Source organism: Coturnix japonica, chromosome Z, assembly GCF_001577835.2.
Source record: "Coturnix japonica isolate 7356 chromosome Z, Coturnix japonica 2.1, whole genome shotgun sequence".
Classification (NCBI taxonomy): Eukaryota; Metazoa; Chordata; class Aves; order Galliformes; family Phasianidae; genus Coturnix; species Coturnix japonica.
In genome coordinates, this window is record NC_029547.1 from 23,523,622 (window position 1) to 23,543,604 (window position 19,983).

Sequence of the window (19,983 nt, forward strand, 5' to 3'; positions counted from 1 at the left end):
TGCCTGCCCTTTGCCTTTAGGCTTTATCAGGGCTGACCCCAGACGTATGCTTCCATTTTGGCTTGCTGGACAAATTTTGGGATTTTGCTTGCATTTTTGATAGGTGTTTCTCAGCCGAGCACATAAAGAGGCCTACAGAAAAGGTGGAGGACTCTTTCAGGAAATGTAATAATAGGGTGAGGGGGAATGGCTTTAAACTAAAAGAGGGGAGGATTAAGTTAGATACTAGGAAGAACATGTTCCACAGAGACGCTGTGGTGCCCCATCCATGGAGGTGCTCAAGGAGGGGTTGGATGGGCTGTGGGAAGCCTGGGCTGATGGGGGGCAGCCCTGCCCACTGCTGGGGGTTGAAACTGGAATGTTAAGGTCCCTTCCAATCCAAGCAAAAGCTAATGCCTTGCAGTATTAAATATTATTTTGCTTCCTATTAAATACCACTGAAGCCACAAGACATGTTTGGGAAACATTTTATTGGAGGTCTGTGCCACTTTAGCTGAAAGCACTGTTGGAAGACTTGGACCTCTCCTGTCACTTCAGTGCAAGATTCCACTTCTGTCTTCAACAAAGCTCTTTCAGTGTGCAGTAGTATTGGAAATAATTTCAACAATCCATGCCATTATTTTATTTCTAATTTATTTATTTTTTATTCTTCTTGGGAATCTGAATGGAAAGTATAGCAGTAATTATTTTCCTTTAGTCCTATGAAGTCTTAGGACTGTTAACTGTTGTTAGCCCCTCCCAGTGCCCATATGCTTTTGGAGTCCTTGCTTGGCTTTACAGTAGTAACCATAATTGTGAGAGGTGAAGAGAGATTCAGCCTTCAGGAGTCTCTTTATGATGCTGAGAAGTGATTTATTTTATTTTATTTTATTTTATTTTATTTTATTTTATTTTATTTTATTTTATTTTATTTTATTTGCATCTGGAATTCCAGTTTTCTTAAGTTATTCATTTTGTTCTGTGGAAACAAGAACGTCATATATAGAAAGCTCAAATGCATCATTTCCCATGTGCTTGTACTAGTGTTTTGGATATGTTTCAGTGAAGAAAAAATGTAACTTTACATTATCAACTTTTTATTTTTATCCCTCAGATTATAAATTGCATTTGAGAAGAGTAAATAAGAAGGGATTGAATGTGACAGACAGATTTGCAGGCAGCACTAGTTTCAACAGAGGTAATTGTTCTACCCAAATTACATCAATGAACCTTTCTGTGCTCCCCATGCACACGTGGGAGTGAGAGACAAGGGGGGCTAGAAGAGTGGTTAGGAGAAAATTCACCTGAATTTATAATTCCCCCCTTGAGGATTAAGTCTGTTTTCCATCAGAGGACAGTGTTATTTTTTTTAGCATATGGTTTGGTACAGCCCTGTTTGTGCATCTGGCCATTTCATGCATTTAACCCTTTGGGAGCAGCCTGAGGCACCAAGCGCCATCTGAAGTGACGTGAAGGAAAATACTGGTGCAAAGCTGTGCTGGCAGTCGGGCTGGCAGGCGGGCTAGGATTTTGTCAGGAAATTCCAAATGAGTATAAATAAATTCTCTGTAGCAACCTCTGGGCTCCTTGCCTGCTGATGTGTCAGGAGTATGCATTCCCTTTAAGGCAAAGGAAAGTGAGCTTCAGACTTAATTTCCTGAAAAACTAAACACTGCAGCATTCAACAATTGCTTCTCAGCAGATCAGTGAAGGAGACCCTAGCACCAGAGCCGGAGAGGTGAGATGCGAGAGCCTGACTGCTGGCACTGTGTAAATCTGTGAAAGGGTGGGAGATCACATATTTGGGTAACACAGCTGGAAATCTGCCCTGGCTGCTGATTTCCTGTGTTGAGTAATGCATGTCTTCCATGTTGGGTGCTTTTTCTTTTCTAACAGTGCTTGGTTTTCTCAGTTCTCTCCCAGATGTACGCTTCTAGGCTGTCACCTGAAGGGACTGTGTGCCTACAGTTTGCTGCACCTCTGGAAACCCTTCAGTTTTGGTATTATGTACTGAGGAGTTTCTTTTCCTCAACAAATGCCTATTTTCTAGTTGGGAGATGTGCGTTCTGTACATTCAAGTGAATGGAGTCTTAGGTCTGTTTAAACAAAGCCACCATTCTGGTGGAAGAATAGTAACTATTACCCTTCAAAGTGCTGAATTTCAGTGTTGTTCATAGGCTTTCAACTATAAGCCACTGCTTTTAGCTATTTAAAGTGCACATAAGAATTATTTCTAAACTGACATTTTCCTTGTTTTCTCTTATAATTGCTTTTTAAACTTTTTGAACAAGGCTAGTTTATCAGTCTGAACTATTTCCAGTGCAGAGAAAAAACCCTTAGTGTCTTTGGAAAGCACAGACGATGCAAGCTTTTGAAGTTTGGAAGGCAACACATGTTGTATTTCACACAATTAATCAATATGAGATTAATATCAAAGGAGATAGGAGGGAACAATTCCTGGTATTTGAAATATCATACCGATTATGCACCATAAAGCATTTTCCTTATGGAGAATAGGCATGCGACAAAATAAAGTCCTTCCAAGACTCATAAATACAAATGTTTATAAAATTATTCTTGCAGAAGACAGTTCTTTCATTTTTTCCTACCTTTTGCACTGCAAGACCAAACTGAAACTGTAAATCAGTTTTAATATGCTGTGGGAGGTTTATACCTGAGGAATATAGTTCTTTAAGGATGGTTACTCCTGTTGCAGTAACTACACCTCTCTTCTCCTCGTCTCTTCAGAAGTTTACAGACCTAGAAAGGTAATTGTATTATAAATCTAAATTGGCAAATCAGTTCTCACAGGCCAGAAAGCACATGCAGCCCTCTACTTGAGCCTGAGGCAGGTAGCACTAAGACACTGTTGTGCTGAGACATTTTTAGGCACAAGCTTGGCTTGCATCCATGAGTCCTGTGGGGGGTCTGGAGGTGGTTTGGACGAGAGGAGAAGGAAGAGAAAAATGTGAAGATTTGCCTTATTTTGCTTTGCAAACACTCCATGGGGATTCTGTGAAGCACACATACTTGAGTGTATGGATGCCTTGGTCTTTCTCATCCTTTCTTCCACAGTAATTTTACTAGTGACAATGAAGTGACAGGTGTGCCACACTGTCAGGAGACATAAGGGTTTCCCTTCTGCAGCAGAAAACAGCTTGTGTTCAGCAGCATCCCCAGCTCAGCCAGTTGGCCTGTATCTGATGGGATGCTCTGTCAGCAAGGAAGGCTGTGCTGGGCTGACACCCAGTGCTCTCCCACTGTGGTGGGCAGAGCAAATTGCAAAGCTGTCTCCTAGGCTATAGGTTGGTATTTACTGCTTGCCTTAACTTACGTAATTTTGCTAGGCCTAAGTTAATCTGATTTGGAAAGCACCTTTAAATTGAATGCTCTTCATTAACAATTCTGTGATTCTGTGATTTGTCACAGATGAGTATCTGTATGTATAGTAGAGAATAAAAGAAATGATTCAGGGAATGTAGGGCAATTCTTAAATAGACAGATCGTGCAAGATGCAGAAATAATTGTACATAAAGTCAGATGCTTGGCAAGAGTAAATTCATCTGCTTTGAACTAGCCTTGCTGATATCTGGTTTTCAAAACCTAGTAGAAGAGACTGAGATATGCCCAAAGTTTCAAGCCAAAAAGGAAAGCACAGCTGTTGGCTCACATCCTTGCTCTTACTGCAGCCACAGACTGATCTGTGCTCTCTACCTACTGCTTTTATGGTAGCACTCATGAGCAGCCTCCACCATGGTTTCTGCTCAAGCTTTTCCTTACTGCTGGTGGAGCAGACTGGAATAAGTTAGCAGCTTAATCTCTTGCCAGCCTTAGTTTGATTCCCCCTGGGATCTATGAGTCAGAAACTGGGATGGGAGCAAAACAGACTAGACTGTTAGTTTTGAGTTTTTGTGGTGCGCAGCCCTGAGGTGGTAAACACACAAGCTGTCCCACCACAGAGCGTCCAGAACTAGAGCTATTTCCAGAAAGCGGCAGCAGTTGAAAAGGAGACTTTATATTTTAGACCTCAAGTAAGGGAGTTGTCAAGCAAATAAAGGCTTTGTGAATTCTGATAAGGGAACATCTTACAGTCACTCTGTATTTTATTTTTTTTTTTCAGAAATGGGTTTCCCACAAACAAGGTCAGCCTTTTATTCACGGTTAATTAATTTGCATGACTTATATCATGTGTTTTTATTTTAATCGAGCTGTTTGAGTTACAAGTTTCCAGTTCGGGAATTCTTGAAGTAAAATAATTGGACATTAAAAATACTGGAGAAGGTGGGGGAGAATGTTTTTTGAAAGGTCTTTTTTGTTGATGGCTTGCAGAAATAATTGCTGGTTATGGTTACACACTGTTCCCCTTTAAACTCTGTAGATAAGTAGTGTTGTTGTTTTTTTTTTTTGTCACGGGAAAGAAAACCTTTAACTATATCTTAAGAAAGAAAAAAATCATGTGATCTTGAAAGGCTGTTGTAATACCAAGAGGCCTTTGCACAGCAGGCTGGTGAGCGTTGCAAACACTTTTTATATTACACCAGAACACCCTGTTTTTCTTAGACACGAATAGTCTGTAAGTAGTTAGCAGTAGGAGAAAAGTAAGAAAAGTTAGAACTGTGTTTGTGAGACTGTGGTTTAGAAACTGAACCTTGAGGAGCCTGTGGCAGTGGGACATTCAGGCTGCTGCATCCATCTGATTTCCAGTACAGAGGTGAAGCCTGGCTCGTTGCTTTTGCTATCATGCTAAGCAACCAAAAATTTTATTATGTTTTTATTATAATGATAACCTTAGTGTAACTCTAAGCAACTAAGATTTTTAATCTTCAGATTAACTTAACTACCTGAGAGAGACTTTTCCCACTGGGTTTCTCCAAAGTTCAGGCAAGTCAATGGGATGATATGGATGCTTTTGCATTGTGGCTATGATTTGAGCTTATTCCCGTGTTAGTATAGTGGTCCCAGTTCTTCTAGAAAAAGTGAAGTATTAAGACAACAGATTTCTCAATAGCCTTCTGCTTTCACTGACCTGTGGTGACTGTGACTTTGTAGCCCAGTGCCCTAGTCTTTGCATTCACAGTGCAAACAAACACAACAGCCATCTGAACCATTTTTCTTAAACACTGTTGCTGTTTATGTTCATATGTTAGTGACCCACAAACTGAAAACAATCTAAAAACATGATATTTTACAGTCCTCCTGCTGCAAATCTCTGTATTTCTAGCTAAAAGAAACTTGATCGTATGAGTACATTGCAGGACTAATATCCATTCTCCATGTTGTGTTTTTAATTTAAGTTTTATTGAAAAAAAAAACAGCACCTGAAAAGGAACATGAAAGAATGCTGGCTAATTCTGTTTTTTCATTTTAAACAAATACTCAACTTCACATGTGTTGGTTCTTTTCAGAAGACTGAATCTCATTGTCATTTGCTGAAGGCTGGGTGGAAAAAAGAACAAAGTAGTATGAGGGGAGAGAGGAGAAGGGTTTCTCTTCAGATCGTACATATATATAAGGGGAAAAATTATATTATAAGGATAATTTATTTTCTGTTGTAGTAAAGAATTGAAAAGTTAGAGCTTTGGTCTCCTTCCCCAGATGATTTTCAGTACTGAAGCTCAGCAACAGAAAAACATGGAATCTATTCTATTTACACCAGCTATTGCTTCTGCCTTTTTTCTCTGAAGCATTCTTTATGAATTGTCTTATGCCATAACTCTGGGAGGAGACTCTGTTATTCATAATGCTGTTGTGGAATATGTGGAAGAGACTTCTTTAATAGCAGTCAGATCCAAGATAAAAATGCCTTAGAGGACATATCATAACCAGATGGGGAGAAAAGGCTTTAGTGAAGTCTGTATTTTTTAAGGCACCTTAGCTTTTTTGCTTCATAGATAGTTTTTCAGTTGCTTCTCTTTGCTCTTTCCAGACCCTCCAAGGTGGCCTTGCAATACAGCTTTCCAGGCTTACAGAGCCAGAGCTCTGATCTGCTCATATTTTCTCTACTTTGCTCTTTTCTCTCCCAAAAAGTCTTTAAGCACATAAACTAAATGCCCTGTTTTTTTCCAGTTCTCCTGGTCTGGGAGCAGACATGATTAGTGTGGACTTGGGTAGAGCTGACTCAATATTTGAATATACCGATGTTCTTGTGTATGCACAGGATAGGATATAATTTTATGGAAGATGGCAAGACTGGAATGTTTGGACAGAGCCAGTCCTAGCAGTGCAGGAGACGAGAACAGAAGAGTGCATTTTTTAAACACTGCTTGTGTCTTGTCCGTGATTATCATGGAAGTTTTGCATACTTTAAAAGAGATGCATGAATAATGTCAGTAACACAACGAGGGTTCTGTGCTGCACAGAGTATCTTCACAGGTACTCAGCTGAAAGTGTAACGTCTCTATGTCTCATTACATTTGAAAACATGTCAGAAGAAAATGCCTACAACGTTTTCACAGTGTGTTCGTGTGTCTTCACATCCTTCTACAGCCTAACATAATAGTGTGATTAAAATAAGCCTGAGATACTGTAGAGACTGGGGAAGTCCTGGTTTCATTAATGCCCCGATCAGCTAGACCACAGAGGGGAAGCCTGAGAAGAGAATTTATCCTGTCATGGCATTGCTTCCATATTTAGTGTGTTGGAGTGAATGGAGTAGGAACCTTTGTCACTTGAATTCTCTCTGCATGAAGATTTGCCATTCTGGCAGAAGAGCACATAGATACACTTTGCTCTGCGACTCCCCCAAGGTACTGGTTATGCAGCACTTGGTACTCATCTTCCAAGGCTAGAGGGTAAAGGCATCCATGGTTCGTCCAATGGCTGAAAGGAACAAGGTCTGCACTCTTATCAGGTGTTTATCCATTTCCTTTTTGTGAGAACATTTTTCCTTTGGAACCAACAAGGCCATTTTTAATTGCCTAAAAACAGCTATCCATTTTGCTTTGTTACAGGCTTAGCAGGCACACCCATTCTGGCCCTTTCTCTGAGACAGCAAAATGCACAAAGACTTGGCACAGCCCCTGTGTGCCACATCACAGTGCACTGTTGTTGTTATAGTGCGTTCTTGATCCTCATTCGTCTTAACATATCAAGAAATGTCCCCAAAGATCCACTTATAATGCTGGGATTGTGTTCATGTGCTGTTTTATGGAGAAGTCATACGCAAATTTAGCTCCACACACCACCTTGAACTTATGGAGAGGCAGATGTGCACAGTGCACACTGACAAGCTAAGCTGCGGGCCATATGAATTTGGTCCTTGTGGGTGGGATATGAGCCAGCACTGTGCCCATGCAGCCAAGAAAGCCAAGTGTATCCTGGGCTGCATCAAAGGAAGTGTGGCCAGCAGGGCAAGGAAGGTGATCCTGCACCTCTACTCTGCACTGATGAGGCCTCACCTGGAGCACTGCATCCAGATGTGGAGTCCTCAGTACTGGAGAGATGTGGATCTGCTGGAGCATGTCCAGAGGAGGGCCACAAAAATAATAGAAGGTATGGAACACCTCTCCTTCAAGGACAGGGGCTGTTCAGCACGAAGAAGAGAAGGCTCCAGAGCAACTCGGTAGCAGCTGTCCTTATCTAAAGGGGAGCTGTAAGAATGGATGGATTCTTTACTGGAGTCTTTTGTGGTAAGACAAGTTTCAGACTAAAAGAGAGGAGATTTAAGTTGGATGTAAGGAAGAAGTTTGTTACAAGAGGAGTAGTGAAGCAATGGAACAGGTTGCCCAGAGATGTGGTGGATGCTCCATCCCTAGAGACGCTCAAGGTCAGGCTTATGAGGTTCTGAGCAACCTGATCAAGCTGGAGGTGTCAGGGGCTCCTTGACTTCAGTGGTATAGTGATGGGAGAACCAGAGATGCCGGTGCATATGGAAGGCAAGCAACCAGGCAAGCAAAGGAAAGGGTCTGAGAAGCAAGAGAGAAGAGGTAGAGCTGTTAAAGTTGAGCTTGAATTTGCATGAGCTGGGTGAAGGGACTCACTGTCATCCTAGGCCAGCATGGGGGATGAAGGTATAACCGTATTTGGGGTTTGATTTTATGGAACAGGCAGTTGGATGCAAGTTGAGAAAATGGATAAGAAATTCCAAGTGTGGGAATAAGGTAAAAAAAGACTGGGAAGCTACAGGAAGGGGGAGCTGGTGTGAGAATGGATGCAAAGCTTAGGGCTGGAGGGAGAAGGAAGGGCAACTAGCCTAGAGCAGGGAGCCATGGAAAGGTGGCATTGCAAAGGACAGAGCCAGGAGGAGTATCTGGGGACAGAACACTGAATTTGGGGAGGAAAAGCGGCAGTGTGGAGAACTGCTATGTCTCAAACCCTAATGCTGGCGTTCTTTGGAGACCTCCTGCCTGCCTACCCTTGAGGCAAGAACTGCTGGAAGGGTCTGTGTACTTCTGTGCTTGGAGCACACGTGTATACGTGTATTTTTGCTTCCACTCTGGCATTCAGTCGGCTATTTTGGGTGCATCTATAAGTAAATACCACGGCATCTTCCAGCAGAAACATGTGGTCTGGGCAGGGAGGGTTGTTTGTGTCGCTCGAGCAGTCGCCACACAGGCAGTGCTTGCAGGACCACGGCAGCAGTGTGCTCTGCCCGTCCTGCTCGGCGTCCCACGCTCACCCGGTGCCGGGGAAGGCAGCGTCCCCGCACGGCATCCTGCTTCGGGGCGTCCTGCGGCAGCCAGAAGCGTTAGAGATTGTCATGAAAGCACTTACACTGTCCGCAGACAGCAGCCTTCCTTAAGCATGCCAAGGAAACTGGAAAAACAGGAGCCTTTTTCTTCCCCCCCCCCCCCCCCCTCCTGAACCCGTTCAGTACAACATTAAGTCACTTCCTGTAGTTGCAGCAAGCAGGGTTTTTTTTTTCTTTTCCTTTTTTTTTTTTTTTTTTTTTCCCTGAGGTTTATATTCCTTTAAGAGGACGCGGCGCTTCGAACGCAGCCTGGTTAGGAACGAACCCGGCGGCGGAGGCTGCTGGCGGGGCACGATCGGGGTGCGGGGCGCGGGGCGGAGCGGCGGTGCGGAGTGCGTGGGGTAAGAGCTGCTTTCCAGCGGTGAAAGCACAGCCTATGAAAACGCCTTGCCCTGCCAGGCCAGGTCTGCGCCGCAGTGGGAGTTCTTTCTTTTTTTTCCCCTTATGGGTTGAGGAAGGAGCGAGTGGGAGGCACTGGGGAACTGGTTTGTGGCACACGCAGCTGGGACAGCACGGAGCCGTACCGGAGGCCTAGTGATACGTGGCTGGAAACTTACAGCGTGGGGGTAGAGGCATGTGGCTAATTCAGGTAACCGGAAAGCTGGCTTCTGTTATTCCTCCGCTGCCTCTCATAACTTGCAGCAGTTGTTTTTCTCAAGTGGGACGGGAGCAGCAGGCTGTGTAGCAGAGCTGTGCATAAATACTCAGCCTGCAGAAGCACGGCAGACCTGGCACAGCAGCGTTCAGAGGGCTGCGGGGACGGGCAGGTCCTGTATTTGGGGTGCTGGCACTCTGCCTGGTTGTGGGAGCACTGCTTTCCCTCACAGCTGTGGGACGGGGGGGTCCCAGCATGGGTACTCTGTGCTGACCAGGAGCACTGGTGGAGTAAGCCAGCGTGAGTGAACCGGCATCGCTGCTCCTGCAGCTGCGGTTCTCCAGGCAGTAGAACAACTGCAGATCTGTCTGACGGCACCGGTTGTATAAGGAGAGTGTTGGAGTTCCTGTTCCCGCAGCCTGTTTGAATGTACCCTCTGGACAAGTTGGTTTCCAGATGAGTCACGCAGTGCAGCGTGCTCCTCGGGTGTTCATCTGAGGGCAGATTGTGCGTGAAGCTTGTATTCCTCGGGAAGGCTGGAGGGACTCAGGGAAGGGATCGCTTTTGCTTGTTTGCTGTGCCACTTCTCTGTCTGTCTGGTAGCAGAAGTTATCAGCGTGTACGTGTACGTATCTAAATCTGTGTGCGCTTCTTAGCACTTGAAAACCTATTCATTAGCTTTTAGGAAGCTAAATGAGATGTAGTGCTGAGGGTAAATCAGTAAGATGCTGTTCTGCTCTGAGCTGCGGCCATGCTTCTGCCTCCAGTGATGTGAGCACCCATCCTGGCATGGTAGTGTCACTGCCTAGTTTACTGAGACAGAGTTTCTTACCCATATGCTCATTTTGTTTCTTCTCTTGCAGAAAAAGAGGAAGTTATTATAAATGGAAAAGATGAAAATGAACGGAAGTACCCCTATTTTGTGGAAACGCCTTATGGCTACCAGCTAGACTTGGATTTTCTGAAGTACGTGGACGATATACAGAAGGGGAATACCATTAAGAAATTAAACATCCAAAAGAAGAGGAAAGCAGTACCAGCCTCCAGAAGTACCAAGAGCTCTGGTGGCCACTGTGGAGACTGGACTTCCACAGAGTCTCTCTCTTCTTCGAACAGTGATGAGAACAAGCAGTCTTTCTTGTTAACAAGGAGTCAAGTAACCTCGTCTGTGGCTGTGAGACCGTTGGCTTCCCTTGAGGCATCTCCCTCCTACTTAACTGTCCCGGAGAGTAAGCAACTCCCTCCTCCTTCCCCACAGCTTCCTCGGCACAACCTCCATGTGACAAAAACCCTCATGGAAACACGCAGACGACTTGAACAGGAGAGAATGATGCAGGTAATGCCAGGAGATGTCCGTAGGCCCCGGCTTTCCAGCTTTGGGGGCATGGGCTCAACGAGCTCCCTGCCTTCTTTCGTTGGGTCCAGTGGGTATGGTCACTTGCCTCAGCAGCTCCACAATGGCTACCAGGGGAATGGAGACTTTGGAGCCTGTTTCGGCTCCTCCTTGGGCAGTTCCATCCGGCACAGCCCAATGAGTTCAGGAATTTCTACACCAGTCACCAACGTGAGCCCGGTGCATCTGCAGCAGATCAGGGAACAAATGGCAATTGCCCTGAAGCGCCTGAAGGAGCTTGAGGAGCAAGTAAAGACCATTCCTGTGCTGCAGGTCAAAATCTCAGTGTTACAGGAGGAAAAGAGGCACATGATGGCAGAACTCAAAAGCCAAAGGAAATCCAGTCAAAATGACATGTATGGCTTCAGAAAAAGATCGTACAGCGCTGGGAACGCAGAGCAGTGGGAGCACCTGTCTCAGGTGCGAAGAGGAGGAGAACTCTATATTGACTGCGAGGATGAGATGGAGAGTGCGGAGCAGAGCTCTCGTAGGGTAGAAGAGTTCAGGCAGTTGACTGCTGAAATGCAGGCTCTGGAGAAAAAAATCCAGGACAGCAACTACGAGGTTCCATCAAACCTTAGAGAAAGCCTGACAAAAGAAAGCCGATCTGTTGCTGTTGGTTCTGATGAAAACATGAGCGATGTGGTTATCTACAACAGATCTTCAAGGCAACACAGAGAAGTAGCTGTGGGGACAGAGAAAGAAGTGAGAGAGTCTGGGGTTGGGGTGACGGAGGCCATGCTTGGCTTGTCGACAGAAGTCGAGAAAGAAATAGAGCTTCAGCAGCAGACCATTGAAGCCCTTAAGGAAAAGATTTACAGGCTGGAGGTTCAGTTAAAGGAGACAACCCATGACAGGGAAATGACCAAATTAAAACAGGAGCTGCAGGCGGCTGGATCTAGAAAAAAAGTAGATAAAGCCGTGATGGCTCAGCCCCTTGTCATCAGCAGAATGGTGGAGGCTGTGGTACAGATGAGAGACCAAATGGTGGGAGACCACGTGCATGTTGCCGATTCGTCTGTAGGCAGCCATTTGCAAATGAGCAGCGTGGGCACCTCCTGCAGGCCAGCGGTACGGAGCACAGCGGCGGGCCCTGAGCTGCTCATGAGCCGCTGGCTGGTGAGGGAAAGGGCAGAGATGCGAGACCAGTGCACGGGGAGGTGTGTGGAGCTGCTCGATAAGAAGGTGGGTGTGGAGACCAGCGTCTGCGAGACGGGTGTCAACACAGAGGAGTCTGTGGGTGACCTGAGTCTTTGCAGGACAGTGCGGGAGGTCCGGGAGACGAGGTCGATCGGCTGTGGGGACTGCTCAGTGGATGTGGTTGTTTGTGCTCCAAAGGAGTGCGTCTCCCGCCAGACAGCCACTGAGACTGTGTGCAGGGCAGAAGCCACAGTCATGGCTGTGCCTTCCACGGCCACGCAGCAGACCAGCACGGCTATGGAGATGGTGAGCCGGTGCACCAGCACAGAGGCACCCGTAGCAGTGGACTGTGGCACCAACACTGTTCCAAGCAGCCGTGACCAGCAAACCAGCACAGTGAGTGTGGAGATGCGGACGGTGGCAGTTGGGGATGGCCGGGTGAAGGACATACACGCATCTGCTAAGACGCGTTCGGTTGGAGTAGGGACCTTGCTTTCCACTCCCGCTGGCTTTGAAAAACTCTCTGTGATAAAAACCAAAGACTGCGGTGTTGGGCAGATAAACATTAATGAGAACTATCTAGTTGGTCTTAAAATGAGAAGCATTGCTTGCGGTCCCCCTCCCCTGGTGGTTGTACCGACCAGTACCAGGAGCATTGGTGTTGGGGGTGAGCCAGTGTGTGAGTCTGTGAGCAACCTCCTGGAAAGCCCACTGCCTCCACCTGAGCTGAGGACAGGCTTGGATCACTACATTGAGCGTGTGCAGAAGCTGCTGCAGGAGCAGCAGATGCTGCTTGCTGAAAATTACAGTGAATTGGCAGAAGCCTTCGGTGAGCCCCACTCCCAGATTGGATCACTCAATTCACAGCTGATCAGTACCCTCACATCCATCAATTCTGTCATGAAATATGCCAGCACAGAGGAACTGCGGAGCCTGGACCTTCAGAAACAGTGCATGGAGAAAAGCACTGCATCAGGTAAGCTGAGTGTTTGGTATATGTCTGTGCCAGTCTGTGCTATCACGATGGGTCTGTTGCCTATGAAAGCTTGACACGTAGTGTAGAAGTGAGTGTGTAGTTTTCTCTGATAAAATGCAGAAGGTGGATCTGCTGCAGGCTGAGCCTGTCCATGTTCTCTCCAGCCTGTTGCTGGAGAGTGGATCTCAAGAACGGGAGGCAGTTACTTATCTCACAGAAACCAGACTCTGAGGGGGCTGATGGCTGGGTGATTGAGTGCGGGATATACAAGAGAAATACCTGCAGGTACCCCAACCAAGGCACGGACTGCATTTCGTAACTGAGCATAACAGAGTTACTGTCTGTCTGTAGTGTTGTCTTTCCCTTAAGTTTGTAATACATATTTTTAAAGTTAAGACATTATGTCAGATTGTGCAGAGCTGTAAGTCACGTTCAGCATCTATGACAAGCTAACTTGTTTCCATGGAGTTTGCAGCCTTTCTCCCATTTCCTCCCTTCCTTATTCCTCGCAGCCAGGGAGCTGTGGGGTGCTTTCTCCTTTCCAGCAATGTCAATTGCTTTATAATGGGCAACTCCAGAGTGGCTTCACAGAAACCACATCTTGAGTTTTCTCTGTTCCAATAAGTGTTTGTCCTAATCCCTAATTAGAGCCTCATGTTTGAAAGGCATAAGCTGTAATTACTTTTGGAGGTTTTGGTGGCAGTCAGGAAAGGCAAGAATTGAGGTTTAAATACTCCTTCCATTTTATGTATTAACTGTAAAATCCATACAATTAATTTGAGAGATTTCTTTGTTTCCTGTGGTAATGTTGCATTCTGTTTGGTTTTTTGCTTGATTGCTTGGATTGCTTTGGTTTGGTTTTGTTGTTGGGGTTTTTTGGGGGGGAAATGAGGGAGAAGAAAAGGTCTGATGGTAAATTAAAATAGAATGCTCTGCTGGTGGATGCAGCCACATAACTATTACACATATGAATCTTAGCTTACTGGACACAAGGTTAGCAATGACTGGCAATGACTTAGGCTCTTCTTGGTCTCAATGAGAAGTTAAGGAAATGGAAAAAATGTGTGCAAATAGATCTGTGTGATGGGTGCTGAATTGAAAAAAATAAGAAATAAAAATGACTAACTACTCTTTAATGTCAACATAATAATTTTGGCTAGTGCACTGCTAAATAAAGCTCTTCCACCTTATTTACTGTCTTTAAAGTTACCTGTTTTTGTTAAAAGGCAGCTTGGTACATCTGGTTATTTTCAGTGTTCAAGCGCTAAATTGAACGATCCATTAATTCTGTGAAGTAAAATGTTGAGCTACCCATAGAAAAGCAATAAGCAACATCTATGTAGCAGTAAAGAAAACGTATGATACCTGCCCATATGCATCTAATATGATAACTGTATCTGCAATATTGCTATATTATGTTTTGGGCTTCTTATAAATAATGAGTATCTACCAAGTACCAAGAATGTCCTTAAAAAGAGTGAACCAAATTTTTAGTAGCTGTAAATCCTCAGTTCCTTTCCCTGGTTTTACTGCACAGTATCAAATGCATCGTCTGGAGACTCAAAAGTATTTAGACACAAGTGGAGTAATGGATCGCATTTTACTAAAGATATTCTTGCTTGGATTCAGATTTCACATTCTTGACAAAATTACTTCGGAATAATTTTACTCTAACATGTAATGCTATTATCTTTGGTGGCAAACGCAGAGTGTAAAATCTCTTTTATTTTTAGTCCCCTGTGAGAAGTAAATGATTTGACTTAGTGCATAAATCTCACTTTGGGCTATAACAGTTTAGACCCATGGAGAATTAGAATAAGGAGAGGTCATAAGCCTGAAATGTTTCCCCTTCACTTCCTATTAATTTTGAAAATGCTCTTTTTACTGCAGTTATCTCCTTACTGTTTTTTTCTGTGGTTTTACAGGTCATAATTCCATTTGTTTGTTTGTTTGTTTTTGTATAAGGCTTTTTGCTGAATGTTTACTTCTGCAAGCAGTAGAACTAGTAAAGTTTGTGCTCCCAGACTGGTACCATGCAGAACTATATGAGCTCTTACAGTGTCTCAAAAACTTTGGCTTCTTAGGAAAAGCAGGCTGAACACAGAGGCAGAAGCTGCTGCTTTTGGGTTAGCAGCAGGGGCTGCAATTAATGTTGCATTCAGAGAGGTTCCTTAGGAAGTGCCTGCTAGAGGCAGAGGCAAAAGTACTGAAGTTTTCTGTGAGGCATATAGTTTTGATGCAGCAGCATCTTGACAGTCCTCTGTGTTGAAATTAAGAAGTTATAGCTACAGATATGAGTTTGCACATCAGTCAGATTTTGGGTTTTCGTACAGATTTTTCTCATTTATCCTTGTGGAGAAAGGCAGAGGTGTTTCTGTTCGCGTAGTTCATAGAGGTTTGTGAGCAGCAGCGGCAGTGCAGGTGATACAGAGCTGGACCAGGTGAAGTGGGGCATGGGCTGTATCTGTGTCTGCCCTTCCTGGAAGCAATCCCAGCATGGGATGATCTCGGAAGTGGTCTATCAGCAATCTGTGTATTGCTTGCTGCAAAATAAACATCTTCACTTCCGTAACTAAGCAACTCCTATTTGCATAGGCACCCTCATTCACAAGCTCCAGCGGTGTCAGAGAAATCAGACCTGCTGCCCAGACAAACCAATTTCCACTCTGCACAGTGATTCTAGCCAGAATTGGCACCATGTCTGTCCAGCTGGATCATACAGATGTGGCTTACAAACCTCGTTGCTTACTGATCTTTATTCTCTGTGCAGCCAGACTACAGGTCTAACAGAGAAGAAAGTCTGCTTTGTTTCTCCACTTATTGTTGAAGAATTGTTTACAAGTTTCTAAAAGTTACATCTGACTGCATTTTGCAAAACGTTAGCTGGAAGTTTAATGTGACTTGTGGAGGTTTTTTTTTATTACATGAACTTTTCACAAAGAAGTCTTGTATATGAATGTACTTCACAGGCAAGTAATTGGCAGGATTGTTTTGTTTAAAACAACTGTTCTGCTCCTGCAACGAAAAATTTCCTGAGTGTATTTGGTTTGAAAATGACTGATTCTTGGCCTCAGAAATGTTACATTCTTTTTGAAACAATCACTGGCATTTGCAGGAAGGAGGTAACTTCTTGAAATAAAGATTTGAAGGAAGGAATGAAGTGGGTATCAAATAGTTTTGGAAAGGCTCATGGGGTATTTAAACGTGACATGCCATCTGGTGAAAAGATCTTCCTGGGTTTTCCACTCCAGCTTTCAGTGAGAGCTGAGAAGGCAAGCAGAGCAGCAATGGGAGGGTGGTGGTATGAGATGCCTTTTGTTGTCCAAAGCTGGTGTGTACCACCAGTGAGGTATTGAAGCCATGGTTGTCTCATCCTTGGCATCATTCATCATGAAAAAACAGGAGTGAACTGGAGAAGGGTGTTTTTATTTCACTACTCTTCTGCATGACAAATTTCTTTCTCAAGAGACTGCCCTTGGTGATCACTAGCCCTAATCCTAGCAGCATAGACTCATGACTTGAGGCTTGCCTGAGGCTCAGGGGCATGGGTCTTTTCAGGGTGCTGGTATACCACTGTAGAACACAGTAATTCTAGGCAACTAAATGAAACCCTCAGCTTTGGCTCCTAACACAGATGCATATCTGAATCAGGTTTAGGTTTCTGTACAGATGTGCTTCTTTACCTCTGCTCTCTGTTAGGAAGAAGGGTAATGACATACATATCACTCAGAAAGGCAAGGCATAGTGCAAAGCAGTCATACAGATGTCCCATCTATATTCCAGATGAACTGTATTTCTTCACGTGTGTCTGTCTGGTATCTTCCAGAATATGGTACCTCTTGCACATTTTCCTGCATCTACTGACATGCTGCTAGTGGCAGTATGCAAAACTTGAATTCCCATGTCATCTGAAAATGGCAGTGACCTCTGTATTAGGAGTTAACTGTTAAAACCCAGTTAGCTGGGTTTTGTTCTGTTTTAAATACCCATCCATTTGTATCAGAAGAGAAGCAGAGATCTGGTCAGTAGTTGTCCTGTAAAGATATTATTCAAGTTAATCTCCATAAACCTCTTTAAAGAGGTTTGACATGCCATCCTTGGTCATGTGTTAACACAAGCTTATTGCTGCTATCATTATTATCATCAGAACATTCGCTGTTTTCATTCGGTAGCAGCACAAAGTGCTTAACTATTTCCTCATTTCTGCTACAGCTAATGAAGAGTTGAAATAGCAAATGGTAGTGGTTTTTTTTGTTTGCTTCTGTCTTTGTTTCTGAATTTCTGCCTTAGAGAGAATACCAGTTTCTCTACCGGAGTGCTTTTGGTAAAATTCCTGTTTCCTCCCTGCACTGTGGCACAGGAACATGATGTTCTGGCGTTGAGCTTTGTTCAGAGTTCAACTCCCATGGTAACGGGCACAGCTGTGCATATTTAATGTGAAAAGATTCCCATATTTCCAAGGAAGTGCTGTCATATTCAAGATACAACAAAGCGTCAGCTGAGAAGACAAACTGAGGAGAAGGTAAAGCTGGGGAAGGAAAAAAAAGAAAAATCACACTGATTATTGCTGTACTCAGCATCATGGGATGGCTTGATCCACCACTTGTCAGGGAAAATAGGGCGGTTTTCACTTTGCTCCACATGTATTGGTGTGGGACAAGAGAGGGTTTCATAAATCAAAGAATCGCAGAATTGTAGGGTTTGAAAGGGACCTCCAAAGATCCTTGAGTGCAACCCCATGCAAAGCAGGCCCCCTACAGCAGGCTGCACAGGTTGGCATCCAGGTGGGTCTTGAGTATCTTCATAGAAGGAGAATGCACAGCCTCCCTGGGCAGCCTATTCCAGTGCTCCGTCACCCTCACTGTGAAGATGTTCCTTTGCATATTGGAACTTTCTGTGCTCCAGTTTATGGCTGTTTCCTCTTGTCCTGTCCAAATAATTGTCCTTTTTTTTTTTCTTTTTTTTTTTTTTTTTTCAGTTGTTTAGTCTTGTTGAATTAAAGGAATCAATTTCCTGTTTCAGCATACCAGCTTCACAACCCAGTGTGGGTTGAAAATGCCAGTTTGAAGACTGAGGAGCATACTGCCAGTCTTGGCTGGACTGTCCTGCCACCCTGACCATATAGTTTGGGCATGGTGCTGCTAACTTCCAGCTATTTGGGCTGATGAAAGAGGGACCCTGTGGGCATCTTCTTCCTAGCAGTGATGCCATCATAGCAGCTGTGAAACTTTTGCTGGTACAAATGGTTATGAGTACTACATGCAGGCTCTTGTTCATCGCTGTTGAGAACACACTGCTAATGGGGGTGGCTACTGAAAAGCAGTATTTTATAGCTGAGAATTTGCTCCATTGTTATTGTGCTCTGTGTATCTGTTGTTGTTTCCATTAAAATAAATAGGAGTTATTATTTTCAGAGCAACCTATTAAAAGGAGCAGTGTCCCTGGGAGCAGCTGGTGGTTATAGCATCTGGCTGTGCCAGGGCTTGTAGTGACTGTGTCTTCTTTCAGCTTGTCTTATAAGAAGGCCACAGGTAGCAGTTTTTTGTTCTGAAATCCTAGATCTGCTGCCTTTTGATCAACGTTAGCAGAAAAATGCAGTTATTCTTTTGAAGGTAACACATTTGTGAGATTGATGGGTTAATGTCAGTTGTGAATGTTTAAACAGGGCATGTTTGCGTATCACTGCCTCTTTATTTGCTTTAGTAGAATGTTGCTGTTGTTTTTTCCATTAATGGTTCTGATGCATACACTAAATGGAAACTGGTCTAAAGTTTACGTGGAAAAATAACTTCTTAAGGAGAAGGCAGCATAGTAAATTTAAAGACTACCATAGAGCATTTCTTGACTGTAATAATTTCATAGTGAGTTGAGTGCTATAATGAAAAATTCATGCAGAATGTTAGAGAAATTTTGTAGCTGCATGTACTACAGACAGCAGTCATACAGTGTCTTCAGTGGGATTTCAGAAGTTGGTTCAGGCCAGGCTGCCATGAATTGAGCACAAATCCAGGGGGGAAAAAGTACTTTTTGTTCCAGCCAGTTCTGTCAACCAGCCTACCACATGTCTTCATGGCTACTTATGCTGTGATAGATGGGAGGTGAGGTCTGCAGTTGGGAAAGGAAGTAGCGTGTTACTAACAAAAACAGTTCTAATGTGCCAGAGATGGCATGTGTTAATCCGACATTGATGTATAGCAGTTTTGCTGTCCCTCTGGCTTGAACTGATGGGATGTACCAAAGGGACATAAGTTATTTAGGAGAGAAAGTTCCTTCTGAAGAATTAAAAACAGGTGTTCTTGTTCCTTCAGACCACTGGGACTGGACCAATGAGGAAACTTCAGTCATTTGTCTGCCTCTGAAGCTGATGAGAGTAGCTTTCTGCACGTGGGTTTATGAATGATTGAAGTCTGCAAGTTTCTTGTTACATCAGGCTTCTGGGTGACCTCTGAACTTTTCAGAGATCCTTTACTATGTTTGCAGAATACAGTTACAAATTCCTGGCAGTTACCGGTTGCGGTTAACTGCACCACTCCAGTACTTAGAACCTTCTGTGCAATTTGCCTTGTTTGTCCACTAAAATAAACTAGCAGAAATCAGCATGGTAGGTGTATCTGAATGGCAGACTGGAGGCGGGAATGGCTCTTATCAATCTGATGGCAGCTGGGAAGGATTGTGTGCAAGGTTTTCACGTCTTTGCCCCACAGCTTCCTTGAGTATTTCTTGGTGAGGATGAAGGGCAGTGTTTCTTGCAGGCAGGGTGAGATCAAGTGGGCATGCCTGAGATCTGTGTGAGCGGAGATGAAGAGTCTATTTTAAGGCCTGTGTGGACTCATGGTAATCTTCAGTCAGGGCTTCATTTCCGCACGTGGGGAGCTTGCAGCACATCCAGCCCTATCCCCTGCCCACAGCCAGGCCAAGGAAGGGGGAACTTGGCTCATGATGCTTTCTGACCCCTGAATTATTGGCTGTGGTTGTGGGGAGCACAGCAGCTTCCTTAATCCCTTTTTCAGCTGCTGTTGTCGAAGCATGTTTTTCAAGATTCAGGCTGTTTTACAAAGGGGAGCAACTGAAAGCTGGTGTTAAATGCTAGCTAATACCTTACAGCATTAATGCTGTGTTGGGTCCTGAGCATTCTTTCCCTAAATATTGGGTACTGTAGGCACAGTGAGTGCTCGTGTCTTACAGCTGGGTTAGGAGAGTAGATGTACTGG

General features: G+C 44.3%; 1 protein-coding gene across 4 annotated transcripts in view; it reads left to right on the forward strand.

Annotated features, from left to right (window-relative positions):
* KANK1 (KN motif and ankyrin repeat domains 1) overlaps window positions 1-19,983 on the forward strand; it is a 106,741-nt gene that overhangs the window by 71,813 nt on the left and 14,945 nt on the right. For 3 of the 4 annotated variants that reach the window (XM_015848884.2, XM_015848883.2, XM_015848885.2), the window contains exon 4: window positions 10,127-12,772. In XM_015848884.2, coding sequence (XP_015704370.1) covers window positions 10,127-12,772 — 2,646 coding nt within the window. Of the gene's footprint in view, window positions 1-8,913; window positions 9,010-10,126; window positions 12,773-19,983 lie in introns of those variants that run through there. The other variant, XM_015848886.2, reaches the window with a different exon arrangement.